Below are 11,432 nucleotides of genomic sequence, written 5' to 3' on the forward strand. Positions count from 1 at the left end.
CATCCATCTACATTAAAAATACCTCAGCTTGATCGTCAACAAGAGCTCAGGTCACAAGCTCTGCTCAGCTACAGGGCCAGAAATGAAGTCTATCCATAGGACAAACTATAAATTTTACTGCAGACGTGAAGCACAGAAAGACTATAGCAATACTTGTCCTAAGTTCACTTTGTTCTGTAAGCAAGTGGTAAGGCTGATGGTTAGAAGAAGTTTTGCTAAAGGTGTTAATAAAAACATCTGCATATGCCTTGCTACAGGGTACAAAAGCAGCAGCTTTAATGGCTCTGCCGAGTAGAAAGAAGCCCTTAAGATTAGCCCTAAAAGTCAGTACAAAGGTACCTCAAAGGGCTTGCAGAATGGAATTTTCAAAAATTAAGGAGGAAAATCTGCAGCACATGCACAGACTGACATTAAATGGGAAATAACCTGACTGAATCAGAAGAGATACGCCTCCCTAAACCCAGACTAGCCCCATCCCATTACCTATAGGATTTTGCATTTTCCCCACTAGCTTTACTGTCCAAAATTTTTACTCACTTTCCCCCCACCAGTTCAACATGAGAAATTTAAAAGCATGAGTATTAGGATTACAGGCTGCCAAAACCAGAGACTATTAAAGAGAATTATGATAGGAAGCAAAAGGTAACCTTTATAACCCACCCTAACCATATGTAATCAAATCAAACTTCTGTTTAAAAACCAGAACATATTAAGCCGCTCAAATAATAGGGTATCTGCCAAGAAAAGTCCATTCAAGGATTTTCAACATAGCATTTGGTGTAGCTAGTCAAGTGTTTGTGAGTATTCACTGAAGGCCCTCTAAAAAAGTCCCATGGCATTAAAAGCTAAACTTGCCCGTTCGGTTTGACCCAGCCTCCATAAAACATTCCAATACATTTTCCTTTTCAAGTTTCATTCTGCTATCCACAAATCAATAAAAGGGGCAACACTTTGCAAGCATTCTGTCTTACTCCTGTGTTTTCCAAAAGAAGACTATAGGGATAGTCTCTGTACTCAACCATACTCCGCATGTGTTTTATGAACACTGCCCTGCTTACCTTCTCATTCACAATCCCACTACTGTACCCACGTGAAGCCTGATGAGTTTTTCACCCTAATTACAAATTGTGCAAGTGAAAAAAGAAACACCACCTGCTAAGTAAAGATGGTAGAAAACAATAGCAGAGATGGAGCAGAAGGTTCATTCTTATATTAATGTTATTTTATGAGGCCACACAGTGAACCACTTTCTGGCTGCAGACTAACTGATCAAATCTAGCCCAAGGTCTCCCCACTCACAAAGCACAGTCTTTGTTATGCCTCCAACTCTGTCCAACGTTCTTTTTCTAGATTGCCCTTCTTCCATTAATTTTTTTTAAAAAATATTTACCTATTTTTGCAATTTCCTAAGCAGTGGAGTTCAGTGCAGCCACATCTTGACTGTTAACACAGTATCGACCTTCTAGAAAGTTTACTTGGCTTCAAAACAGCACCCTCCAAGTACATAAACAAGGAAAGGCTGTTCAAGCCCCTGGACATACAGGACTTGTAATCTAGAAAGCCCCAAAACCCAGGGACTGACCTGTGCTAACAAGTTTCTCAAGCCACTTTATACTGCAATAGCTGGGATCAAAAAAGATGCCTGATCTGGATCTTCCCTACTAAAGAGGAGGGAAGGGGAAGATACCTGACAGGCTACTCTCCAAGAACATAAAAATCTCTGAACTCGCCTTTCATGAACAGAAAGGCCTCATTAAATCAATTTGGAGACTATACTAGAATATTTTTCCTACTATAATAAAATGGGTGAAATGAGTTTGAGCTACCTGGCTATCTGAAATCCTGCTAAAATTATTAGTATTACTAGGGTATGAAAAACTTCCATCATTCAAATGTAGTATGTCGGTATGTTACGTTTAGGAAAAAAGTCACAGAATACTTAATCCAACTGTTCATTAAAAGTATACAATCTTTTAAAATATATTCCTATAAAATAGAAATAGATTGATTACTTCTTATTTCAAAGAATGAAAAAGCTTGTGAATTAAGACGCTGTAGTTAGGTTTTTAATATGAATCTCATGACATTTGCAACATCTCAAAATCAATCCAAAGTGACTATATTAAAACTGGACTGGAATCAAATGCTTTCCCAAGGTCTGGAGGTTGTTGGAGATTATAAACAAAAGGGAGTGTTTGGGAAAAGAACCCTAAAGTGAAATGTTTCCTAAACAGATCCACATCCATGTACTCACCTTTGACAAGATTATGTGATGGGTTGAAAGCCTCCAGAAGGATAGCAGTTTGGAAATGACAGTGGCTGCCACCCCTCAAGAACACATTTACCACGCAATCTGCTGTCTATTTGCCCAGCAAGAAGTCTCTAGCAGCTAAGCAATGGCCAGATGTATTATCTGGGTGGACCACATCTGACCAGAGCCTACACACTGCGCATTGTTGATTGAGATTATGAACACTAGCATCCTCTTTACATTTTTTCCCCCCTTACAAACATCAGTTTAAAGTACTCTCATTCACTGCTACATATCCCTTCTTTTGTCACTCCTGTTGCTCCAGTATCTTAACAAGCTGTTCTTATATGTATACATGTCTCCTCCCTATCACTCAATTCCAGTTTACCCTCTAAAACCAGTTGCTATTTACATTCCCTCTCAAAATTCATACTTTTCCTCAAAAAGAAGAAAATAAACTGCAACATAAAAACTGGTGGTGGGCAGGCTCTGGGAACTCAAATGTTACAGTATTTTGACAATTCATCTCATTGAATCAACCCACCGTGACTGCTTTAGAGGAAGCACAAAGAAAAAAGCAGGACTGCACTGTGGGTGATAGAGGAGAACTCCTACTCCAGAAGGCAACCATTGAATCAGCTAACTACAACACAAACCCACAACCTTACTCTCTCCCAATGAAATCAATGCATTTACACAACCTCCGGTGTTTGATCAGTTCTATACACCACTTCTAATATTCACTTGAGTCACACTTTATATTTTAATGAAGCTTTCATATCATATTTATAGGTGTTAAATTAAATTTTCATTTTAAAAAGTTCCTAACACCTCAAGAATCCATCTAGCAAACATGATTTGAGCCTAGCAAAACCTGTCTTTTTGGCTGCGTGCAAGATAAAATCCTAACTTCCTTTAACTTGCCTGCCTCTGAAGTGCAAGCAATGACACCAACCTCGTATTTATTTTCACCAGTTCATCCCCATCCACCAAAGCCTGCTAACAGTCAATGGTGGTATTAGTGATAAGAAGGTGGATTGCTATCATATATATAAACCATACTTCCCACTAGCACAATTAAGTTACCTCAGTGAGGTTTGATAAACAACGGTCACCCTGATGACAGTTAAAAAGCTGGTGGTTTGAGCAATCGGTGATGTTGGTTTGGAAGAGGCAAAGACGTATATGAGATTGTGGTAGTGCTATTCAGTACCAGGACAATAGGAAACAAGATTCCTGGCAGTAGTAGGTAGGCAAATGTAACAAAGGTCACACTAACGCTCCATCCTGAACATGCGAACTGGTGTGGAGAGGGTCTCATGCACAGACACAGGAGCTTCTTCATTCCAGCTTAAACCAGCTTTCACTCCTAAGACAACTGGCATTAATCTGGTGTTTAGCAAGCTGTTAAAATTCTCAGGGAAGGACGAAAGTTTGATTTAACGTCATGAGATATGATTAATGATTCAGTTACAGTTCTTACACGTGCGACAACGCTAAGAACTGTGCAAACTGAATGAATGTTACTATTTTAATATCACTCTCTGAAGACTACTGATGTATCAAAGGTTGTTACCATTTTAGTAGTAGTATCAGGATGCAATGATCTTGCTAGATATATCCAACCTTATATGTATACACATATATATACACACACAGACATATAGATTATTATGTGCGTATATATATGATATGAGCAGCCAAATGAAACAGCACATGGACATGCTGGAGCTTTACTTTTGACAAACCAGTGCATAGGAAGTAGTCCTGGTTCAAGTACTCCATAATTTTTATTGCCTTGGTTCAGCACCCATGCTGGCATTTAAGGCAACATCTGACAGAAAGAATGACCTCGCTTGCCAACCGAGCTAAACACGGTGTTCTACTTTCATGAGAAGTTTTTGCTGTACACTTGTATACATGTAGCACAGAAATTACGCTCTTGGTCTACACAGCTGCCAAACCAACCAACAGATGAACCAAATTTCAGGCATGAAACCTGTCCATCCCAATGTACCATTGCTGTCCATTTTTCACGTTCCTGGCCTGATAATGAAATCCTGAAGTTAAATGCCGGATGCCTGTCAATAGCTCAGCTTAAACTCAGTGCTGACTGACTTCACATATCAGCTCATCTGACCTGACTTGCCAAAAAGCACACACATTTTTCAAAGTCTTTGGACCAGCTGATGTACAGAAGTTAAACAAGACATGAGAAATAAATCAAAATAAAGGGGCAATACTATACAAAAGGGGTGTTCAGTGGCGGGGGGGGGGAAGTGATCCTAGTAATGGCAAACAGGTTACAAGTTTGTAAATTACAGTATGGTGACCTCAAAATACAAGTTTGTATTTTCCTCATGCAGGCACTGTATTATAGCAGAGATCAACAGCAAAAGTTGTCCTCTCTGTTGTCTTGGCCTACTGTATTACATTGTGGTCATTTCTGGAAGAAATGCCAACTGAAGTCTCAGAGGCTAATTTTACAAAACGAGCAAACACACACGCCCTGGAATCAAAACCTGACTTTATTGTCAGAAACGCAGCTTGAAAGGGATGCTAGAAAAAAAAGTGGTATTTGATTCAATTAATGTGCAGAAAACCCAAGGCAAATCTCCCTTTCCTCCCACGCCAGATCTCTTATGTTTCTTATGTCCATACAGAAAACTGGACTCCTAAGTAAAGGGGAAAGCTTTCTACACCTTAGAGGCAACAATATTTTTCCATTCAAAAGAATAAAATGAGGAGCATTAGGCAAACCAGTTATCAAATATTCCTCAGCTTCCTCTCGGTCACAAAACAAAATACTAGAGAACAGGTGATTTAACACACTGCAAGCTATCCTATTTAAGCCTGACAGAAAAATCAAAGGAATGGAGAAAACTACGGAACTCTTCCACCAGCAAAGACTATGGCCACTGTCATGAAAAAAAAAAAAAGAAAATCCAGTTTACCTGAACAAGCTGCTAAAGAATTGGTTAAAAACATAAAAATAGAGCACTGCTTCTCATCTCTTCTCACAGGCTCCTTTCCCACATTAGATTCAGACTTGTAAGACCCTTACAACTGTAAAAAGCCATTCCTACCTAGTTACTCAACAGTTTAGGAGCAACATCATTTTTTATTCTTTGCACCAATACTGCTGTTGCAATAAAGCCCTTTGTTTTTCCTCCGTTTGTACCATTTTAGGTTCTCTTTCCTACTAATTAACTTAAGTGCATTTGCCTCTACCATTTCTGGCATGCAGCAACATGACACTGGCATGATTCTTGACATTTCAACTGCCTCTCAGAAACCTGCAGTAAAATCAAAGAGTTTTGTCAACTTCATCTATTCTCTAATTAACAGGCAGCAACGCCTTCTGTTTGTACACTCAGGAAGATAACTTTGCATCAACTTATACACTGCTTAAACCAGAAGTTTATCTTTACAACCATGCAATGATTATAAACGTAACCCCTACAGAACCTATTTTGATTTCCTTCAAGGCTTAATAACAAAAGTTCTGCAACTAAATGCTGTAAAATTCCTGTAAAATTCCGATACAGTTGTACAAAAATGTAAGCTGTGTGCTAAAAAGTTTCCTCCATGATAAAGGAAAGCCTTTTTGCTTAAAGTTAGATTAAAAGAGACTGAAAACTACTTCACAGGCATGTTCATACTCTCATTGCAGATGTGTTTAACTGTGCTCCCTCCCCGCGCTGTTAACTTTATTAATTGAAAGTTTGCATTCCTTCCATTCATTTGTGTTAGCAGAAAAAAACCCACTTAAATTATGGGCAATTATTTTATGTTTTGAAGATATTTTGAGATATTTGGCTTTCACATCACAAAGCATGTATTACTTCAGACAGCATTTAGAAACAAAGCAATTCCTTGTTCTCTAGCCACTACTCTGAGCCATGATTTGTGAATGGATTACAAGGGGGGGGTGGGGGCGGGGGGAGCAGGGGGGGGTGGACCCAGCCAGAAAAGAGGAAGTTGTGCTTTTGAAACTATCAAAGTGGAGCCCATGCTTTGTGGATAATTTCAGTGACAATTTCAGATCAGTTTAACGCAGAGTATCTACCGTGCATTTTAAAATGAAGCATCTCGTCTCTTTATTCAATTAACAGTAAGACTCAAGAAATAAAATTTTAAATTAAAACCAGACAATTCGTTATTCCAAAGTCATCTGCTGTTTACCCTACGTCAAGTTCTAAAAAACCAGGGATTCCTAGGATGAAGTAGCCACTAATAAAAAAATCCACTGTCGCGTTTTCACATTAAAAAACCTGCCCCACCAGTCCCGTCATCTCTCACTTTGCCTTGCTGGAAGGAGCGAGTGCAGCATTTCTTGATCTTACACATAAAATGGTTTCAGTCCCCTCCAACGGGGAAAAGAACAGACAGCTTCTACAGGAGGGGAAGCAATCTTTCGAAAAATCAAGATGCGTGGGAAACAGCACAAGTCCTTGGGCTCAGAAACACAGCTCTGAAACACCTGGCAGTAAATCCATGTCACCCATTTCACCGTAATCCCTCAAGTCACTTTTATGAAGATTACTTCCTGCAGCGCATTCCTCACCCTCCTCCCTCCACGGCCGACAAGGGCTCCAGGATCGGCCACTCCGAGAAGCCGCCCCGCACATCTGGGGACCAACGCGGCGACCGAAGGACCCAGACGGGGTCACGCCTGCTACAGCTGCTCCATTCTCGCGGCGGCGGCCGGAGCCCCGCTCCCCGCCCGGCCCCCACCCGCGCCACAACTTTCCCCGCGCCCCTCGGCAGCGCGGCGCGGAGTCCTGCCGCAGCTCCGCTGGGCCCGGGGCACCCCCGCCGCCCCGGCCCCAGGTCGCCGCCATCGCGCTCCCCCCCGCCCCGCGGGGACACCCGAGCGCCCGGCACAGCCGCTCGTTCCCCGCGCTGCCCGCCCGCCGGACCCTGCCCCGCGACGACTCCTCACGCCTGTCGCCGCGCACCGCGACCCCTCGGGCTCCCCCCGGCCGGCCGCAGCGTGTCCCGCCCGCACCGCCTCCCCCCCTTCCCTCCTCCCAGCGCGGCCGCGGCTCTCGGCTCCCTCCGCCCGGCGGCCGGGGGAACAGCCGGGGCGCAAGTTCGCGAAGTGGCGGAGCGGCGGGCAGGCGGAGCGGGCCGCCCGCCGTCCCCGCGGCCGCGGCGGGCGAAGCCTGAGGACGCCCCCCCCCCCCCCCCCCGGCCCACCGCTGCCGCCGGGGCTGACGGCGCGGCGCCCGCCCCGGGCGCGCCCCGTGAGGGGGCGGCTTTCCCGCCTCCCCGTCCCGTCCGGCAGCGGCGGGGACTTACCAGGGGTCGAACTCGTGGATGATGCTCTCGAAGCGGATGACGGCGAAGAGCCGGGAGCTGAAGCCGGCCAGCCAGGCCAGGAAGAGGATGGTGAAGGAGAGGAGCGACTGCCAGCCCGCCGGCTGCGACAGGCCCCCCGACAGGCCGCCTCCGCCCGCCGGGGGGCCACCGGCAGCCGCCGCCGCCGCGCCGCCACCGCTCGCCCCGGCGCGGCTGTTGAGCAGCGCCACGGAGTTGGCGGCGGGTTTGTGCTTGTTGTCGGGGGCCGAGTGCTCCGCCATGTTGTACCCTGGGCTCCCTCGCAGCCTCTCCGCCTGGCGCGTGCGGGAAGGAGGCGGAGGGTGGGTGGGGGACGGAGCGGGAGGAAGGGCGGGGGCAAGGAAGGAGGCTCGGCAGGGGAGGGGCGGAGCCCGCCCGGTCCCTCAGCGCTCCTCACCGACTCCCCGCCGCCGCCGCCGAGCTCAGCCGAGCTCTGCCTCCCGCCGCCGCCGTCACCATCCCAGTGCGGCGCGGGGCGGGCGGGCGGGGGGCGCGGCGGAGGGGGCCAGCGCGGCGCGCGAGCCCGGGGGCGGGGCCCGTGACGGCAGGGGGCGGGGACGAGGGGCGGGCGCGGGGCGGGGGGAGGGGCCGGCGGCCGTGCGCGCAGGCGGAGGGCAGAGCCGGGGAGCCGCGGGCGCGCAGACGGCGCCAGGGGGTCGCGTTCGCCCCGCGGGCGCAGGCGGGAGGGCCCGGTCGGGCGCGGGGGGCGGAGGGCCGGGTCCCCCCTTCCCAGCGGTTTGACATTGCCGCCCTCCAGCGCGGGAGGAGCTACGGGGAGGGGCGGGGCCGCGAGCAGAAGTGGGGGGGGGCAGGGTAGAGGGACCAATCCCCGCAGTAGCCCTGCTAACAGGAAGTGCATGACGGCCTGTCACAGAGCGACAGGTATTTAAAAGGGGCGGGGCAAGACCAGATAGCCAATCGGAGCGGCGGGATTGAAGGCGTGGCGGCGCGCGGAGGGGAGGTGGCGCTCACTGCCAGCCATTAGGGGTGGGAATAAAAGAAAAAAGAAAGGGGGCAACGGTGACTGGCGGCGTTTTGTTCCAATCGGAGTGAGGCCAGCGAGTCACGTGGGTGCCCTCAGGAGCGGCTATCACCGCTGGCGGCCCCTGGTGCTCTGTCCAGGCGCTGCAGTGCGTGTGGGCCGGCGGGGCGGCACCGCTCCCGGCATGCTTTGCGCGGGGGCGCTCGGCGCGCGCGAGGCGGAGCGGAGCCTGCTGGGAGTCGTAGTCTGTGCGGCGGGGGCGTGCCCGCGCCCCTGAGCGCGCGGGGCTGCCCTAACGGTTGTAACGGCGCCAACGGCCCCTGTCTCTCAGGGGAGCCTTGTGGCGCCGCCCGCGGCGGGGCGTGTGTGGCACCGGCGGCACCAGCCGTCCTCGGGGAGCCCCGGCGGCTCACCTTCCTCCGCTGAGGGGGCCCTGGGCTGGCGTTAAGCGCTGCTTGCTCGCCCCTCAGCTCTGGAGCCCGTTTGTCTCTCATGCTGTGAGTCTGCTCTTCGATACTGCGCCTCTTTGGGGCTCGCTTCCCTCTGATGGTGTTTGTTTCAAACGTGTCATTACCCCGTTGGAAACGGTGTTGGCTGCAGCACGCGTTGTGCCAGAACCTGCCCCTCAGGCAGCTGGGAAGGGTAGCTGGGGGCAAAGCCTGGCCAAGGCCGGGGGCAGCTCGCTGCCCTCACCCCGGGGCAGCCACCTGAAGGGCGCCCGGGCCCACCTGCCCCTGCTGGGAGCGCTTCCAGGCTGGTGCAGAGGCCAGCAAATGGAAACCGGTGTTTTGTTTTGGGTTTGGTTTTTTTTTTTTTTGGTAAGTGACTTCTCTTTTAGTCATTTTCATAATGAAATGCTATTTGGGAGTCCTGTAACTTCCTCAAATATTTTGTGAAACCAGTGGTTACAAAGAGAATGAAGAAAATGAAAAGTTACTGATGTTTTGCAGTCATGGTTTTTGAATGGTTATGCTGACCTTCATTCTACTCTGAGATGGCAGAAGACTGCCTGCTTTTAGAAGCATGGTACTAAGCACAGGCAAAATTTAAAAAATCAACATGATTTACAGCATTTACACCAACAACTTTTGTGACTTTTATGTAGGGTGGTGTTTTTCAAATTAAATAGCTTGGATTTTGTTGTCTCAGCTTTAGGCATTTCCTTTGATACACAAACATGGCTCTTCAGAGGTCCTGAAGATTTGCAGTTCAATTTCACTGATATCATTGGGGAGTGTGCTGGGCCTTAGCTAACTAATACCATTCTAATTAGTCCTTGCTATTGCCTCTGGTTTTATTTTATTTGCCAGAGGAAGAAAACAGTGTACTTCTTTATAAACAAAGTAGAAGTCTTTCTATTAAAGTTGTTCTTTTAGTGGAAAACTCTGTTTAACAATTTGTAGAGCATGTAATTATTTTTCCTCAATCCTTGCATTAGTCAACAGCTGTGACTCGGTCACCAGGTTTGAAAGAGTTATTGTAAGGTGTGTGTGTGTTTTAAGATGAGCACTTCGATACACTGTTGCTCTTAAAGGACTCCATTTTACATACTTTTTTTAGAATAAGGCTTAGGAAAGCATCCAGAAAAGTTTGAGGTTCAGTTTTGCCAAACCTGGCTTTTAAAAGACTATGGGTTTTGTTTGGTAGGATTTTTTAAATTTATTTGGAGGTTTTTTAATACATGTTCTTTCTTACTCTTGTTTAAATAGGCCAACAATATGTTTGACTTAAGTTAAACATTTGACCCTTTTCTAGTGGTGTTAGGCTTTTTTAATGAGCTGACCAACTGGCATTTTAAGTGAAGGATTATTTATTATTTTTAGTTGGCTCATGAACAAAGAGTAAACATGACCAGAAATTTGCAACTATCAAGTCTTTGTCTAAAAGACATTGAATGATTTTACAACATGCTCAGTCCTGGTGTACTTTTCTGAAATGACAATGCAGTATTTCCATTCTCACAGTTGGGATTCTGTCTCTTCATAACAGCAGTTCAAGCTTAACAATGCAGTAGAGGAGCTGCTTTAAATGGTGGTGTTGTAGATAGAATACCTGTGTCTTTTCTTCCTCCCCGACCATTTCTCTTGATATTAAAGGGCCAAAAAGGACTGATGATTCATGTCAGCTGGAAAAAAAATGTGTATATCAGAACTTATTTTTATGTAAAATTCAGTATCAATGTTAATTTCACTTGATTTGAAATCTGGTTTACTTAAAAATTATTGCAGATTGTGGTGTGGATAAGGTTATATCGTGTTTACTTTAAATTTCACTGCTATAACTTTTACATCCAACAGGGAGGTTATATCATTCTGACTATGCAGACAGAGTTAAATCAGACAATTTTCAGAGCATAGACAAGCCCAGACAATGTGATTTATTTGAATGCTGACTAATGGTAAAGTGCTGCTTTGTTGTTGCTAACAAATGATATTGTTGCCTATTCATTTTCAAACTGTTCAAAAATCTGTACTGTTGAATACCTCAGAGCTTGGGCAATGAAATCTAGCAGCAGAAAAAGCACAGTTCTAGTGAAAGCTTTTGTTAGTGTTTCAGTAAATATATTTGAATTTTTATATGAAATGAGTTTTAGTAGTTTTACAATAAGATTGAGCGAAGAAATGTAAATAGATGGAAATTCATGAACTCCTATAGTTAGATGCAAGGATTCAGTGATTTTGATACTATACCGCCATGACAGCAATGGAAAGTTCATTTCTGTAGAGGAGGTGCAAAACATGTTTACTGAAAACTGCATTCAACCCATATTAATAGCTTGATGGGGAAAGAGGTTTTTCATCTCCTTTTTTTTTACTTCCCCCCCACCCCCATCCTCCTGTGCTCTCCCATTTATTT

At 46.4% G+C, this 11,432-nt stretch overlaps 1 protein-coding gene across 1 annotated transcript in view; it reads right to left on the reverse strand.

Moving 5' to 3' along the window:
- Positions 1–8,096, reverse strand: part of STT3B (STT3 oligosaccharyltransferase complex catalytic subunit B) — a 52,661-nt gene extending 44,565 nt beyond the window's left edge. Inside the window, exon 1 of the mRNA XM_080387326.1 lies at positions 7,556–8,096. Coding sequence (XP_080243452.1) covers positions 7,556–7,836 — 281 coding nt within the window. The 5' untranslated portion in view covers positions 7,837–8,096. The remainder of the gene's footprint in view (positions 1–7,555) is intronic.
- Between the last annotated feature and the right edge of the window lie 3,336 nt (positions 8,097–11,432).

The sequence above is a fragment of the Falco punctatus genome, assembly GCF_963210335.1.
Source record: "Falco punctatus genome assembly, chromosome: 4".
NCBI classification, from domain to species: domain Eukaryota; kingdom Metazoa; phylum Chordata; class Aves; order Falconiformes; family Falconidae; genus Falco; species Falco punctatus.